This window comes from Cricetulus griseus, chromosome 5 (assembly GCF_003668045.3).
Source record: "Cricetulus griseus strain 17A/GY chromosome 5, alternate assembly CriGri-PICRH-1.0, whole genome shotgun sequence".
In the NCBI taxonomy this organism is placed as follows: Eukaryota; Metazoa; Chordata; class Mammalia; order Rodentia; family Cricetidae; genus Cricetulus; species Cricetulus griseus.
In genome coordinates, this window is record NC_048598.1 from 21,608,041 (window position 1) to 21,625,226 (window position 17,186).

General features: G+C 49.1%; 1 protein-coding gene across 1 annotated transcript; it reads right to left on the reverse strand.

Annotated features, from left to right (window-relative positions):
• Nucleotides 1-7,135: 7,135 nt before the first annotated feature.
• Nucleotides 7,136-16,831, reverse strand: Adamts4 (ADAM metallopeptidase with thrombospondin type 1 motif 4). The gene is made up of 9 exons (XM_027419007.2): nt 16,163-16,831; nt 14,730-15,053; nt 14,002-14,134; nt 13,290-13,460; nt 11,382-11,668; nt 11,090-11,276; nt 10,664-10,839; nt 9,576-9,751; nt 7,136-9,105 (listed from the first exon to the last, which is right to left on the reverse strand). Exons 1-9 carry the CDS (start codon nt 16,829-16,831, stop codon nt 8,679-8,681), a joined length of 2,550 nt encoding a protein of 849 aa, XP_027274808.1. The 3' UTR covers nt 7,136-8,678.
• Nucleotides 16,832-17,186: the final 355 nt, after the last annotated feature.

Sequence of the window (17,186 nt, forward strand, 5' to 3'; positions counted from 1 at the left end):
CAGATATGTTTATTTTTAATTTTTTTAGATTTATTTATTTTGTGTGCATGAATGTCTTATCTTTGTGTATATAAGTGCACCATTACATGCCTGGTACCCACAGCAAACCAGAAGAAGGTATTAGAAACCTTGGAACTGGAGTTGCAGGTGGCTGTGAGCTGCAGTGTTGGGAGGGCACTGGGAACCAAACCTGGTCTTCTTCAAGAGTGGCATGTACTTTTAACCACTGAGCCATCTCTCTTCAGCCCTTCACCTTGTTTTTTGAGACCAGATCTGGAAATTGAGATTTGCTGCTTAGGCTAGGCTGGCTGGCCAACTGCTCTCAGAGATCTACCTGTTCTCCACCCCAGTGCTCGGATTTCAAGTACATTGTGGAACAAACTTTGTCAACTGAACTGCCTCGTTAGACCCTTCTTTTCGATTTTCAGCTTTTGAGGTAGTCTTCCTTCCTTCCTTCCTTCCTTCCTTTCTTTCTTTTTCTCTCTCTCTTCTTTTTTTTTTTGGGGGGGGCGGTGTTTGGAGACAGGGTTTTTCTTTGTAGACCTGTCTGTCCTAGACCTCACTTTGTAGACCAGGCTGTCCTGGAACTCAGAGATCCACCTGCCTCCCGACTGCTAGGATTAAAGGCGTGGACCACCACTGCGACTGCATCTTCTTACATAGCTAAGCTAAGCCGTCCTCAAATTTCTAGCCAGTCTCCTGCCTCAACTTCCTGAGTGCAAGGATTACAGTAATGTACCACCACACCCAGCAGGATATTTAAAAAGACTCATTTATTTTGTCTATGTGAGTGCTCTATCTGCTTGTACACCTTTATGCCAGAAGAGGGCATCAGATCCCACTAGAGATAGTTGTGAGCTACCATGTGGTTGCTCAGGATGAGCAGCCAATGTTGATGACCACTGAGCTATCCCTGCAGTCCCCGGTCCGTCCCATACTGTCCCATCCTGTTCCCCCTCCCCCCACCCCCCCAGCAGGATTTTTACCTTATTGTTGAGACTCATGTTCCTGGTTTCTCCTCTTCCTCCTCCTTTTTTTATCCTTTCCCTCTCCCTGCATCTCTTGTATATATTTGCATGTACATTATAACATGTTATAACATGTTTTTATCTGTGTGTGTGTGTGTGTGTGTGTGTGTGTGTGTGTGTGTGTAAAATGTGTGTCCCTGTTTGTGAGAGCTCCTGGGACCTTTTGTTAGTTAAAGACTATAATGGAGGCTTAGATATACTTCCACCCCTCTGCTCCTTCCCAAGGCTAATTAAGTACTCTGAGCCTGTCCCCATATAAGGTCCTGTCTGGGGATGTTGTTGAATATTATTGCCCCCCCACTCCTCTGACTCCCCTCTTTCCAAGCATATTTAGAGCTGGTGGTTTCCTCCAGCTGTCAGCTGGTTACTCTTGCTGCCAAAGATTTTGGCTTCCCCCCAGCAACCGTCAATGGGGAAGGTAGTCAATTGGCTCAGAAGTATCATCCTCTTAGCCAATAAAATGTTAATGCTTTGAAACCACTTTCTTGCCCCTTCCTCCCTGACAAGCTCTGACCAATAAGGTGCTGCTTTGTCACTGTCAATCTAGTATTTTAGAGAGAGAAAAAAATACTGTATGGAGAGGAAAAAGTGGAGCTAGAGTTCATGTAGAAAAAATAAATACCCATTCCATAGCACTCTCCAGAAATCCTGGCTCTCCCACCACTACCACAAAAATAGTGATTGGACAAAAGCCCAGATTTCCTCTGCTCTAACCACAGAAGTTTGAATTTCAGGGCCAGGCCAGAAGGGCTTGAAGAGATTGGTTCAACTCATGTATTGCTTCAGTCTCCTTCCTAGCTCAGATGAGTCCTTATGTATAGTATTTGCCATCTCATGAAATGAGATAGGCCGAACTCCACTTGAACTTCTTTTAAGTCAATCACTGCCTCTTCTTTTTCAAGTCCCTCACTGGTCCTCTTTTTACCTTTACAAATAGATACTTAAACAATTTCAGTGCCTCTGTTTTCCCCCTCTTTCTACTCCTACTTCCTTCTTAAAGATTTATTTATTTATTATGTATGAAATGTTCTGCCTGCACACCAGAAGAGGGCACCAGATTGCATTATACATAGTTGTGAGCTACTGTGTGTTGGCTGGGAATTGAATTCAGGACCTCTGGAAGAGCAGTCAGTTTGCTTAACCGTTGAGCTGTCTCTCTAGCCCCTCTACTACTTTTTTTTTTTTTTTTTTTAAACCACATCATAGTTCAAACCTACACAGGCAATACTTAGACTGGGGAGTTTAAGCTCATCTTGATCCATATATGAAGAGGTGTATTCCCTCATCTCCATTTCTAGCAAGAGCTTGCTGGACTCAACTTCAGGATAGGCATTATGTGAAGATTAAATTCTGGCCGTGGAGGGGTAGAATATGGAAGATCATTCCTGAAAGGGGTCAGGGATTGACTGACTTTGAGGGCTGGGATACTCATCTTTTGAAGGGCTAGCTCTTTCTGACCCCCTTTCAACATACAAATCCACCTACTCACTCAAATCACAGAAGTAATCTTTTTTTTTTTTAAGGATTTATTTATTATGTACAGGGTGTGCTGCCTGCATGTATGTCTACATGCCAGAAAATGGCACCAGATCTCATTATAGATGGTTTTTAAGCCACCATGTGGTTTCTGGGAATTGAACTCAGAACCTCACGAAGAGCAGTCTGTGCTCTTAACCTCTGAGCCATCTCTCCAGCCCCAGAAGTAATCTTTAAACTCAATACTTTCTAAATTTTTTTCAGATATTTTAATTTGAATTAGAAACAAGATTGTTTTACATGTCAATCCCAGTTCCCTCTCCCTCCTCTCCCCCCCTACCATCCCCCTCCCCAACTAAAACCCTACCTATCACATATCCTTTCTGCTCCCCCTGGAGGGTGAGGCCTTCCATAGGGTGTCATCAGAGTCTATCGTATCTTTTGGGATAGGGCCTAGGCCCGCCCCCGTGTGTCTTGGCTCAGGGAGTATTCTTCTATGTGGAATGGGCTCCCAAAGTCCACACCTATGCTAGGGATAAGTACTGAACAGCTACAGGAGGTCCTGCAGATTTCTGAGGTTTCCTCACTGAAACCTATGTTCCTGGGATCTGGATTAGTCCCATGCTGGTATCTCAGCTATCAGTCTGGGGAGCAAGAGCTCCCTGATGTTCAGGTCAGCTGTTTCTGTGGGTTTCACCAGCCTGGTCTGGACCCCTTTGCTCATCACTCATCCTTCTCTGCAACTGGATTCCAGTTCAGTTCAGTGATTAGTTGTGGGTGTCTGCTTCTACTTCCACCAGTTGCTGGATGAGGGCTATCGGGTGGCATATGAGTCAGTCATCAATCTCATTATCAGGGGGGAGGGCATTTAAGGTAGCCTCTCCTCTATTGCTTAGATTGTTAGCTGGTGTCATCTTTGTAGATCTCCAGACATTTCCCTAGTGCCTGATTTCTCTGTAACCTTAAAATGCTTCCCTCTATTATGGTATCTCCATTCTTGTTACCCTTATTCTTCCTTCAACTCAACCTTTCTGCTCCCTCATGTCCTCCTCACCCCTCCTCTTCTCCCCTTCTCATTCTTCTAGCTCCCTTGTCGTTACCCAGCATGTCTCAGCCTTAGTCCATGAGGTGCTACCTGAGTGGGGGTGTGTGGACCTGGAAGCTCCGAGCAACCCAATGGTGATAAAGACCAAACACAGGCATCTTGTCATTTTCAGAGAGCTCTCAGTTCCATGTTGTGGAACTAGAGTCATTTCTTTATTAGCCATCTTTTCTGGTGTTTCTTAACCATCCTGCTAATACCACAAGGCAACCATTTCTCTCTACTCCTAACTTTCTGTTATTCACACACCTCTAGCTCCTCCGCCCAGGTGAGGGCCTATTCAGCTGCTTAGGCACATACAGATGCAAATAAGAGGCATATTACCCTGAGGCCATTGTAAACAGTAGTAGCCTTACTGACATTAACAATACAATAGGGGGCTGGAGCTTTCCAGTGCTCCATGTTTAGCGAGACCCAAGGCTGAATCTCAAAATATTCCATAGTGGAAATACTTTGGTCCCCCACACTTCCTCCCCCCTCTTCCCATGCTCCCAATTTGCTCAGGAGATCTTGTCTCTTTCCCCTTCTCCAGGGGACCAAGTATGTCTCTCTTAGGGTCCTCCTTGTTTACTAGCTTCTCTGGCACTGTGGATTGTAGGCTGGTAATCCTTTACTCTGTCTAAAGTCCACATATGAATACTTTCTAAATTTTATTCATTTATTTATTTTTATTTTATAGATATCAGTGTTTTGTCTACATATGTCTGTGAACCACATTCATTCCTTGGACCCACAGAGAACATGTTGTGGGATATTTTGATTGTATTCATGACACTCCCGAGCTTGCCCAATAAAGTTATAGCTGAATCAAGGGGTAGAGCCAGCAACTAGCTGACCAGAATTGGCCATGGAGAAGCCAGGAATTCGAATAGAGAAGATGCACAGGAAGGAAAAGGCTGGGACTAGAGTGAGAGCTCTCTTGGTTCTGGGATGAGGGAAGAGACATTTCTTGCAGTGTCTCCTGCAAAAAGCAAGATCAGCTAGTTGCTACTCAGCCTTTCTGAGCTAGTACATTTTTTACCCCAGCCTTTGGCTCCTGAGTCTTATTGATAAATAGAACAATAGAGACTTAATTTAAACCTACATATCTCAGCTGTGGCAGAACTGGGGCTGAGGGACTGAAACCCCCACCAGGCTGCAGCCTAAGGGGCCATGGGGCCACAGACGATAATTAAAATATCAGTAGATTCATGTGCAGCTGCTAAGACGACAGAAAAACATCAAGATCAGAAGAAAGTATTGGATTCCATGTAACTGGAGTTGTAGATTGTTGTGAGCTGCCATTATGGATGCTGGGACTCAAACTCAGTTCCTTTGGAAGAACAGCTAGTGGTCTTAACTGCTGAGCCATCTCTCTAGCCTTGAATACATTTTTGGAAAAAAATTCATTTCTGCTCCTCCCTCATTCTCTCTCTCTCCCTCTCCCATGACAGGGTTTCTCTGTGTAGTCCTATTTTTCCTAAAACTCTCTCAGTAGACCAGACTGGCCCTGAATTCATTGATCCATCTGCCTCCTGAGTGCTGGGATTAAAGGCATACGCCACCACTACCACCTAGCCCTCCTCCTCCTTTTGAGACAAAGTGCCATGTAGCCAAACTGGCCTTAAATTTACTATGATGTAGTAGCAGAGGCTGGCCTTGAAGTCCTGGTCCTCCTGTTTCCACCTTGCAAGGAGAAAATTTCTGTGTGCCAGCCTAGTGAGCCAAGTAGTTTTTAAAAACAACTTATATGCCGGGCGTTGGTGACACATGCCTTTCATCCCAGCACTCGGGAGGCAGAGGCAGGTGGATATCTGTGAGTTCGAGGCCAGCTTGGTCTACAAGAGCGAGTGCCAGGATAGGCTCCAAAGCTACACAGAGAAACCCTGTCTGGAAAAACCAAAACAAAACAAAACAAAACAACTTATATGAAAGTGATGTACAAAGTAAATTGCCAAGAACCTTAAGGAAATGTGAGACGGGCTCTTCCAAAGCCCATCCAAGGCTCCTTTTTCCTGAGCCCTCAGGGTACTTAGGCTCCAGGCTCAGTCTCTGCAAAGTCCTTTTTGCCCTTGTCTTCCAGTCCCTTGTACTGACCCATTGCTCCCTTTGCACAGGTGCAGTGTACAACCCCCTCCTCCTCCTCAGGATGCAATGGGAGCTCTTTAAGGACACAGTCATATATCATTTGTGTTTTTATTTCACCTTCAATTGAACAGAGCTCTGCTTGTACCATGAGTTCATAGCACTAAGTTCCATAAACGTACAGTCCAATTTTACCAGCTAGACAAAACAACTGAAGATCACTTTAGTTTCATCCCACTCTCTGCCTGGTTGGTAGGAGGACCACAAGACCCACCAGAGAACAAGAACAGCAGCGGGAACAATGCTTGCTAGATAGAGGAGTGTAGCCAGACCTTCCCTCACTGCTGCAGAGTGAGCAGGCACTGTGCTGGGTGGTGTAAAGAACAGGGCACCGTGTAAAGCTCTGCCTCATACAGAACCTGATCAGCAAAGCCTAGCTCCGTAGCAGACTTTTTCTGAACTGCTAGCCCCCCAAATCATGACATGGAAACTTATTACTAATTATGAATGCTCAGCCTTAGCTTAGGCTGCTAGTTTCTAGCTAGCTTTTTAAAACTTTTTGTTTGGTTTGATTTTTCGAGACAGGGTTTCTCTGTGTAGCTTTGGAGGCTGTCCTGGAAGTAGCTCTTGTAGACCAGGCTGGCCTTGAACTCACAGAGATCCGCCTGCCTCTGCCTCCTGAGTGCTGGGATTAAAGGCGTGTGCCACCAACATCCATTTTTAAAACTTAAATTAACCCATTTCTGTTAATCTATGTGCGTCACTGAGGCTCGTTTACCTCATGTGTGTACTGTCCATCCTGTTTTCCCATTTCTTCCATATCCGGCAGGCTGGGCCTCCAGCAGGCTGGCCCCTTGTCTGTCTGCCCACCAGCGCCACCTATCCTTCCTCTACCTAGCTATGGACCATTTAGCTTTTTATTAGGTAAATAAGGTGCCATGGGCAGGCAAGGTGAAATAGCAACACATCATTTCATAGTTAAACAAATGCAGCATAAACAAGAGCAAAACACCTTTACATAGTTGATAAACAATGCAGCACATCTTTACCTAGCTAAACTCATATCCCACAACGTAGCTCCACTGAATACAGCACAGACACAACCTCTGTGGCCGCCTCTCAGCCGCAGAGCCCCTGCTTTGCATCTCAAGTCGCAGCTGGCAGGTCCCACTGAAGGTGCCATGGCAGAGAAGGTGCCTTTGGTGTTTCCACAGGCCACCCTCCCTTCAGGGGCCTCTTTACCTACAGCTCCTTCCCACTGCAACATTCAGTCCCTTCCCCAATCCCTAGCAGTTCTGCATTTGCCACTTAACATTCAGAATCCACCACACCCTTGCACACCCGTCCCATCTATAACACACCCAAGACTGACTAGGCTATTCCTCAAGGAAAGGAGATCCATTTCAACACAGTGCTGCAGCACGGAACAGATGGCTCTACACTCTTCTTAGATCCTTCTCCATGGTTTTTTTTTTTTTTTTTTTTGGCTCGGCTTGGCTTTGCTGTTTATTGCTTACCAGACCACATCCTGTTCCTCTCATTCTCATTGAATTCCATTCTAACCTCACATCTTCCAAGAAGTCTGTTGGGTCTACATTGATTGATTCTGGAGTCACTGTCCCAGTCAGTCATCACAAAGGTCACCTCTCATGTTACAATAGCCTTTACTGTTTGAAATCCTTGAGCACAGAGCAATGCTGTGGGAAGGGTTACTGTTGGCCCCATCCTCATGCTTATAATCTAAGGTTATGTAGCAGTGACTTGCCCAACACCACCCAGGTAATAAGATGCTGAGTCCTAGCTCAAGTTCAGATCCATCAGCTCCTGGAGTGCCAGGATGCTACTGCAACATCCCTTTTCCACCCCCTCAGCCATCACTCTCACAACTAAGGCCACTCTAGTTTCATCCCAGCACTTGTTTGTGTTGAGGGAGTTGGGTTTTTTGTTTTGTTTTTGTATCTTCATGTTCTTACTGGCTATACTTGCCAAGTGTTTATTATGTCTGCTTCAGGTGATTATGTGCCTACAGACATGATGGACATAATGGCCTTTCCTGACAATCTCTTTCAGTCTTAAAACAGAGAGAGTACTGCCAACCAAAGGATCTGGGCCTGGGCATAAAGATAGGCATAAGTGACATGGATCCTTGTCGACTTTAAGTGCATTGCAGACCCTCCATGGAGGGTGAGTGTGGACAGGACAATGATGACAATAACAACAGTTGCCATTTGTTGAGCACCTATTGAGTGTGAGGCATTGTGCTAGTTCTTTATTTACATTATTTAACCCTTACAAAAACTTTCTAAGGGAGGTATTATTATTGGCAAACAAGAAAACAAATGCTCAAAGATGTGGGGCCAATGTGCAACCCACATTTGTCTGACCCCCAAAGGAGCATATAAATAGCAGACCTCAATATGTACATTTAAAAATATGATAATCCCTCACTCCCTGAAGGCCAATCCTACCTTTGGCTCTCCCTTTCCCAGCCAAAAAGAAAAAAAAAAAAAAAATCAGGAGAGGAAAGCAGGGCAGGTTGTAACACACACACACACACACACACACACACACACACACACACACACTTGTCACCACCACCCTGGATTTCATAGCTAGGGTGGGGATATAAGAGGTGAGTTTCCCCAAGATCCTAGTCCCCTTCCCTGGTGCTAAATAAAAGTGAATAATAAATACTAAATAAATACAACTGGGACCCGGGACCCATCCTGTCTTCCCCTCTCCCTCCTGTGACCTGCAGGGCAGAGGGGGCAGTTTAGATAGGGGACAGTCTCCTAGCCCCTTTCCATTCACCTACATATCACTGCCTCCCAGGGCAGGAAACCAGGGCAGGGCCAGCCTGCAGTTTAGGGCAGAGAGACAGGGCAGGTCTCACCCTCTACAGCACTTCCCGACTGTGTTTTAGCATGAGGCAGCTGCAGAAGCCCCCTCATTCTCTCAGATGAGTCCGAGGCCCCGGCACCCCCAACAGGGCAGCCGGGACAGTGAGGTTATTTCCTGCCTGCCCAGGGACGCTTCCGGATGATCTCCAGAATCTGTGCCCGGCGGTGCAGCCAGTCTTGGGAAGGAGGGCGTGGTGTTGAAGGAACCGGCCGTGGAACGAAAAAGCTGTACCGCAGACGTGCATTCTGTGGGTTGCCAGCCACTAGGACTTGCAGTGTCAAGGGCTGGGCCAGCGGGCCGTGTCCAGACAGTGTCTCTGAGGCTGCCGTGGCTCCACTATAGCGCAAGCTGACTGCCCCAGAAAGTACCACATCTGTGGGGGAGGGCATCAGTGTGTATTCACCATTGAGGGCATAGGAACCATCTGGAAGCTTTAGGGCCAGGTAGATGCTCCTGGGGCCTGAACCCCCCTGCTGCCGAACAAGGATATGGGTGGCCCCAGCAGGGATAGTGACCACATCACTGTATCCATATCTGTGAGGAAAAAGTAGATGAAGAACTCAGCATCTCCTGAATCCCTTCAGCTTGCCCTACTGTGTTTGTCTGAGTGTGTATGTGTATGAGGGGTTGCCTCTTCAGGCCTATATGAGGTATGTGTCCACCTGAGAACAGAGTTACCAGCAAATGTGCCTTCCTCACTCTTATCTTTGGACACTTTGTACTGATGCTTCTTACTGATGTATCCTTTCCAGTCCTGGCCTCCTCGGGGCCTGCCCAGTTCCTACTCTTGGCTCAGAAGTCACTACCATCCAGGTACCACTACTACCAAGATGCCTTCAAAGGCTCTCACGGCGTCCTGAGTTCAATGTGTGGAACAGAGTATTGTAACTATCTCCTGTCTTCCACTTTACCTCAGAAAGAGTTGCGTCACCAGGCAAGCATTTAGCCCCAAGACCAGAACAACCACCAGGGAAACAGAGGGGGAAAAGAAATGGTGAGAGCACCTGAATTTTTTGAAGGAGCCTGACTGCTTGCTGCAGCTAGAACCATTCCCACCGCAGACCATGCATTTGTCAAACTTCTTTTTGGAGCCAATGATCCGGTCACAGCCAGCATGGATACAGCGCCCCTGGACACAGACTGAGGAGCTGTCTGGGGAACAGGGAGTTCCATCTGCCACCTGAGGAGTAGAGGAGGGACATGCTTAAGGGTTCTTGCTAAGTCAGCGGGGGGTTTGTAAGCTGAACATCTGGAAAGTGGTGTCAGGAAAAAAGAAAAGAAATGGGTGAGGAAGGGAACGTAGACTGAGAGCTTTCACCTATATGGCACTGTAATGATAACAGTGATACAGTTATCTTCCAGCATCCACTATGAATCAGGTGATGTGCAAGATGCTTTATAAACATAAACCTAGGTCCCACAGTTACCCCATGAGATTTCTAAGGGTGAGTTCTGAGGTTTACAGAGATCACAAACTGGGAAGGCAAGGGTTTTTAGCCCCTGCAACAAACTCTACACTTAATGGGGTCCAGCCTCTGGATGGACACTAGAGGGCAACAAACCTGTAGGAATTTTCTATAGAAGACGGCAGGGGTGGGTGGGGGATGAGGGGGTGGGGTTGGGCGGGGCGGCAGGGGGGGGGGTCTAAAGCTGGTAGGGATTGTTTTGCCTTGCACTGGCCACTCTGTGGCCACTCTGTGATACAGAGGGAGTGTCCACATTGAGGGACTGGCTGTCCAGGAGTCAATACTTTGACAGAGGACTCCATGGAAAGGAGTCAAGGATCTCCAAAGGCCACACACATGCATCCATTCTCACCAAATGTGGTGCCAAAGGATGGAGAAAGAGGGGAGGAATCAGAGCTACGACCAGTTCCAGCAGCTTCACCAGCCACATATCCAGAGTCAGGCATTTGTTTTCCTAACGCTGGTCACCCATGGACGGACAGACTGAGTAAATCTGTAGGCTCACATGACAATATGAATGCCAACAATGGTCTGGGGGGACTGTTTTCTTTTTTTAAATTAGAAATCAGAGGGATCACTGGGAAGTGTGTAAGCCCTGACTGGGCCTGAGGATTTCTGGTCCTCACCCGTGGTTCCAGTACGTAGTAGTAACCCAGTGCCCGGGCCTGGCAGGTGAGTTTGCACTGGTCTCGAGGGGCTACACCTGTGTAGCGAGGGACCCAATCCATGGGCCCTGGAAAGCTCTTGAAGAGGTCAGTCCTGTGGTTGTAGGCAGCACACTGCTCCTCACGGAAGGTCAATGCTGTAGGGATAAGTGGACAGACTGAGCCTCTCTGTCCTCACACTGTCCCACACACCCTTCACCTAGCCCTTCAGAACTTTAGCCAGAATGGCATCTCTCTCCCTCACAGATTGTCAGGCAGGGACAGTTCTGGAAAGATAAAGAAACTTCCCCCAGAAGTAGAGTCAGCCAGCACCTTAGTTCTACACTCAAGGGGCAGTCCTTCTTGTCTACCATCCTTTCCCAGGCTCCCAGTCTTCCCAGCCCTCACCTGAACCACTTGGGCAGTTCTCAGTGTTGCAGGAGCGGAAGCGGGTACGGCGACCCTCGCAGTACTTGCCACCATTCCGGGGGACGGGCCTTGTGCAGTCCCGGGAAGAGAACTGGACACCACCCCCACAGGTCCTAGAGCAGTCACCCCATGGTCCCCAGGAACCCCAGCCTCCAGCCTGTGGGATCTGCAGGGGCACAGAATGGAAGTGGGATAAGCACACTCTCTCCTAGGTTTAGGGCCATTCTTCTTCCTACAGGCCTTTTACCCAAGCCATGCCCTGAGGTCTCACATTGAATTCCTTGAGCTGGTCCACGTGAAGACAGCGGCCGCCCATGCAGGCCTGTGCGGATCCGCAGGGAGTACCATCAGCCCAGGGTGAATGCTTAGTCTGGCACATAGCATGGCCATTGAGGTGGCCAGAGCACCAGAGGGCAGCACAGGGTGGTGGCAGCTGTGGACAATGGTGTGAGTCAGGCCCAAAGGTCAGTTGGCACTGGCGGTCAGCATCATAGTCCTTGCCAGGAAAAGTCACTGGCAGATTCAGGGGAGCCTCTGGTTTGTCTAAGAGACAGTGTCCTGAAAGGGGGTTAAGGTACAAAGTTAGCAAGGGCCTGAGGTGGGCACTGAGGATTGCCAGCTGAAAGCCTGGGCTCGTGGTGGCTAAGGTACCCTCAGCGACACTGTATTAGATGTTTATCATGTGATCTGACTGGCAAACCCCTGGTCCACACTAGCTCACTTACTAATCACAGTTCTGTGAGGTACTGGCTATTAGTATATCTAATTTATTAGCTAACTACAGACACAGAAAAATGAGTTAAGTTAAGCCGCATGTCTGAGAGTAACAGAGAACTCATCAGCATAGGAACCTAAAGCACCTCTATCTGACCTTACTTACCATAGGATTTATTATTATGATTTTTAGCACTTGGGCTTTTAAAACTTTTTTTCTTATCATATTCACTTACTTAGCTCAGGGGAATGGAGTCTGCACATTCCACAGCACATGTATAAGAGGTCAGAGGACAACTTTCCAGAGGTCATCAGGTCATCAGGCTTGGCAGCAAATACCTTAACCTGCTAAGCCATCTTGCTGGCTCTATTTGGAGCCTTGGGGACAGTTTCACTCTATAGCATTAGATAGCCTGGAACTCATTAGTACATAGCCCAAGCTTGCCTGAGAGTCGTGTGGCAATCCTTCTGCCTTAGTCTCCCCAATATTAGGATTATAGGCCTAGGTTGCCATGCCTAGCTCCACTATACATTTTTTAAAAATAGATAAGGTCTCTTTATATAGTCCTGGAATTCACTACATAGGCCAGGCTAGCCTCAAACTCACAGAAATCCACCTGCTTCTGAGTGCTGGGATCAATGGCATGTGCTACCATGCCCATCTATAGAATTCTTGAGAATGCTTCTAACTAGCAACTTTGGGGAGCTGGAAAGATGGCTCCACAGTTAAGAGCACTTGGAGAGGTCTACAGCTCAGTTCCCAGCGGCTGCATCAAGTGACTCACAAACTCCCTGTAGCTCCAGGGGATCCAATACCCTTTCCCTGGCCTCCAGGGGCACCTGTAAGCACACACACACACACACACACACACACACACACACACACACACACACACACACACACACACACACACACCACACACACACACAACTTAAAAAAACTTAGGAGAAAGTTACTCTTCTGTCTTGTACTCTTTATCAAATGACAATGTAATTACATGATTTGTAGCCAGTCTATAGCCAGTCCATTCCAACATTGAACAGTTCTAGCCTTTAAAAGGTCAGTTCTTTTTGTTTGGTTGGTTTTTTTCAAGACAGGGTTTTTCTGTGTAGTCCTGGCTGTCCTGGAACTCTCTCTATAGACCAGGTTCACCACTAACTCAGAGACACCCTCCCATCCCACGCCTCTGCCTCCCAAGCGCTGGGAATAAAGGTGCATGCTACCACTGCCCAGCTTAAAAGGTCAATTCTAATTGTATGGACCCAACATTTGCCTCCCTTACCTGTGCTATTTGTTTTCATAGGAAGCGGGGACCACACCAAGACAGTAGTAGCATTTCTCACCCCATCACATGCAGCAGAGGCAGAACACATTGAGGAGTTAGTGGGGCCCATGGAGAATGTTCCAGAAACAAGAGTACAGCAGGAATTAAGTCTTGCTTTGGGGAAGGTGTCACCTGCTTACCGTAGCCATTGTCCAGGAAGTCAGTGATGAAGCGGGCACTGCACGGGGACCAAGGCTCCTCAGGGTCCACATGAGCCATGACAGGAGCCATGACATGGCGAGAGGAGCCCCCATGCCCGTTCAAATTAACACATGGCTTGGAGTTATCATGGAGCATGTTGAAGACATGGCCTGTAAGAGAAGAGGTCCTGCTAGTATCCAAGAGTTCCATCCTGTGTCCTCAGGGGTGGAGGTGGGGGTGGGGGTGGGGGAGTCCATCATAAACCTGGCTGCAGCTGTTAATGATGAGATCTGACTCCCCCACCCCCATCTCAAATCCCCTTATAGTTCTCTGAAGGTCCCATGCGTAGCTCTTATTGCTGTCTTCTCCTCCCCAAAGGAAAGGCCCCTTCTGCTTGATTTCCATTGTAACTAACATTCCCAGTCCTCAAGCCCATCCCCTTACTCTCTCCCCTTCCAAACATGTGTATTCATGCACACATATACAGTTCAAAGTAGTTCCCACCTGCTATTTTATTTAATAGAAAAATGTGTGTTTCTCTCTCTGCACCCAGAATAGAGAAGGAATTGATTGACCTTGGACCTAGACCTGGGGAGGAGGAGAATACCTCGATACCCCCATTTGCACTCTAGTGAGTCCCTTTTCTCCGTATAGCATCCTCAGGATCCCTCCCATTCACTTCAGGTGCACACTGCCCCAGTGCTACCTTACCCAGTTCATGAGCAGCGGTGAAGGCTGACTGGAGCCCATCATCCTCCACAATAGCACAGCTCCGGGCTGGATCACACACTGTGCCCACATCAGCCATACCCAGAGTGTCACAAGTAGAGACCCCACACAGGTCCTGTGGAGAAGGAGCACAGAAGATGCTTGGGGCTGATACCCAGATTAGTGAGGACCTAGATGCCAGAGTACCCAGCATGGTCAGGGCCCAGATAGTTGTTAAGATGGAAGCTTCACTCCAGCTCCTGGGATGTTATGGTGGAGGGTCCACCCAAGTCCCCCTCTCCCATCTCCCCCCAAACCCTGCTGCATCTCAGAAAGCCCACCAAATGATGGCCCCTCCCCCAGAGATGCTCAAGACCACTCCCACAGGGTATTTAAACTGTGCTCCCTAGTAAACAAAGTTGTGGTTTTTTCGGTCTTGCTCTCCCTTTCCTGTCTCCTCTCTGGGGGCGCTGGAAGGCCATTAGGGAGCGCTGTATCCATTAAACCTGGGCTTTCTCTAATTCAGCTTGATTTGGTCTGATTTGAATTGCTGAATTTCGGAGAGACTTATCAGGGTGTAGAAACTTTTCAACAGCCACCCCACGGCAGTCTGGTTGAGACCTGGCGCTAGTGGCACAGCTCCAGGGGCGCCCTTTTCCCATCATGTTTGTGTATCGCCAGGGTCTCTTGGTGTCGTGGTTCATTGCATGTGGTGCCGACTGGGGCCTTACCTGACGGGTGAACAGAATGGCTGTGTCAAAGTGGTTAGGATCTGAGTCCTCAGGGGTGTTGAGGCCCCGCTGCCAGGTGCAGAAGCTGCGTAGGGTCTGGGCGGCACTGGGCCCCACTTGGGGCCCTTCCTGGCCCGACCCCAGGATCACTAGCCGAGTCACCACCAAGCTGACAGGGTTTCGGATGCTTGGGTGCTTAAAGGCCTTGGCTGCTGCTGCCATAACTGTCAACAGGTAGCGCTTTAACCCTGTCCCGTGAAATGCTGCCATCTTGTCATCTGCCACCACCAGTGTCTCCACGAATCTACTCAGAGAAGCAAAGCGCTGAAGAGGGGAAAAAAAAAAAATGAGAGGAGGGTGCTGAAATAGCTTCCCAGATACACATGGATCCTTCTCCCCTCCCTCTCTTTGTGGGTCTAGAACTCAGCAGAGTCAGCTGGCCCTTACATACTCCACAGGATTCCTGAAGTGACTGGTTTGGACCCTCCCCCTAGCCCCAAATCCCAGGGCTTTTGTGGTAATGTTGAAGAATCAGCTGTTGTTCTGAAAGAGGAGAAGGCTTGCCACGTTTCAGGGCTGAGTGGGCCCCAGAGGTGAAAAGCAGCTGGGACTGCTTCAGGGAGGGGCACTGGGGTCCTTCAGTGTGTGAGTGTGTGTGTGAGTGTGTGTGTGTCGGGGAGGGGGGGAGTTGTGGGAGCAGAGCTAGAGGGCTGGGCTGTGACAACGACGTGTCTGCCCTGTGTGGTTGGAGGAACAATTCAGTCAGCAGCTAGGGCCACAGCCAGATCTCAGCGTGGCGGGTGTGGAAGGAGCGTCTGGTCTGGATTAAAGCTAGAGACGGGGTGGGAGAGAAAAAGGGGGAGACCCAGGAGTGGGAGGGAGGAAAGGATGGCGCCTCAGGCAGCCCTGCTGTCAGCCCACAGTGTGGGAAGAGGGTTGACCCAGAGGTATGGGATGCCTCTCCTCGGCTGCCTACTCCGGTCCTAGTTTGCAGTTCGCCAGAACAATTTTAAAGGCAACGTCAGAAGCCAAAAAACCCCAACCCCTCAGGCCTCAAACTTCACTCCTCTCGATGGGGGTGGGAGTAAAAATCACTGGGGCAGAGAAAAAAGCCTAGGCCAACAGGCTGTTAGGAGAGCTTTATTGCTGGGAACTGTGTCAGCAGGAGACTCCATGGCCAGGAAGGGGCGGGGTAGGGAGGGGGAGAGGTCATTCCAGCCCAGAGAATCTGATTTACCTCAGGGAATCCTCAGAGCAAAGCAAATGGCTAAGGCAGGGAGAAGCCAACACTTTACAAAGTAAGGGTAGTGGAGAGACGAGAAAAGCTGAAAAGCTAGATAGACGTGGGGGCGGGAGGGGAGACGGTGAATAGGGGTCAGTAGGGCAGACGTGGCGGGAGGATGATACAGGACAAAAACCGCAGGGCTGCCTACCTTGGTTCTTCGGGGAATGGGATTGGGGCTCCCAGAAGGAGCCTTGACGTTGCACATGGGCCCTTGGCTGCTAGCAGGACTCTTCCGGCGTAGGATGTGAGCCCCTGGTCCCCCAGCAGAGTTAAGGGTGCCTCCCTCCAGAGGCTGGAGGTGGAGTTCAGCTCCCCGGTACTGCAACACCCCTAGTAGGGCTCCCCCGTCCCAGTGCAGAGATGCCACCGACTCCGGATCTCCATTGATGGTGCCAGTCAGGTAGGTACCTGGCTCTGCCCCACCCAGCATCTCAGGTGCCTGGCCCAAGTACTGCACTGTGAGTCCCTCTACCTGGACCCCAGGGTCCTGCTCTAATTCCAGTAGTAGCACCTCCCCAAAGGCTGGCAAGCGGTACAGCATCCTGGCAGGGGTACCTGAGCCAGGCAAGATGCTCCCATTGAGCTTCTCTGGAAACACAATTTCCTCCTCCCGGGGGAGGGGGCTGGCTGACCAGGCTAAAGGCAGGAGGGAGGCCAGCAGCAGGAGTAGCCACCACTCCAGACCAGAGAAAGGCACAGTGTGAAGCTGCAAGCGGAGCTGGACTCTTCGCAGCCGGTGCCCAGTCAAGCCCCTCCCGGGATGCAAGTCCATCTGGGACATGGTACCGGTGCTGCAGCTGGGAAGGATTGAGGCCATCTGAGGCACCAAATCCTCCACACCCTAACTGTGGAAAGCTCCTCGTTAAAGTCGGAGGGCTCAGACTTGTGCCAAAATCTGAGGCGAAATTTTGAGAGGGGCTAGAGATGCTCAGAGAAGATGAAGAAAAGTGCCTAGGGACCTCTCTCCTCCAAAACTTCCTCCTCTGCCCTTCTCTCCTGGGTCTTTGTCTCTCTCCCTGTCTGTGTCTTCTTCAGCTTCTCTGGCTTCTCCCTCTGCCCAGCTGTGTGGCTTTGCCTCAGTGCCTGCTCTGCCTCCTTTGGCTGTCTCTTTGTCTCTGTCTCTCTCCTCGACAGTCTCTTTCCTTTCTGTGTATCAGTGGGTCTCCCCCGGG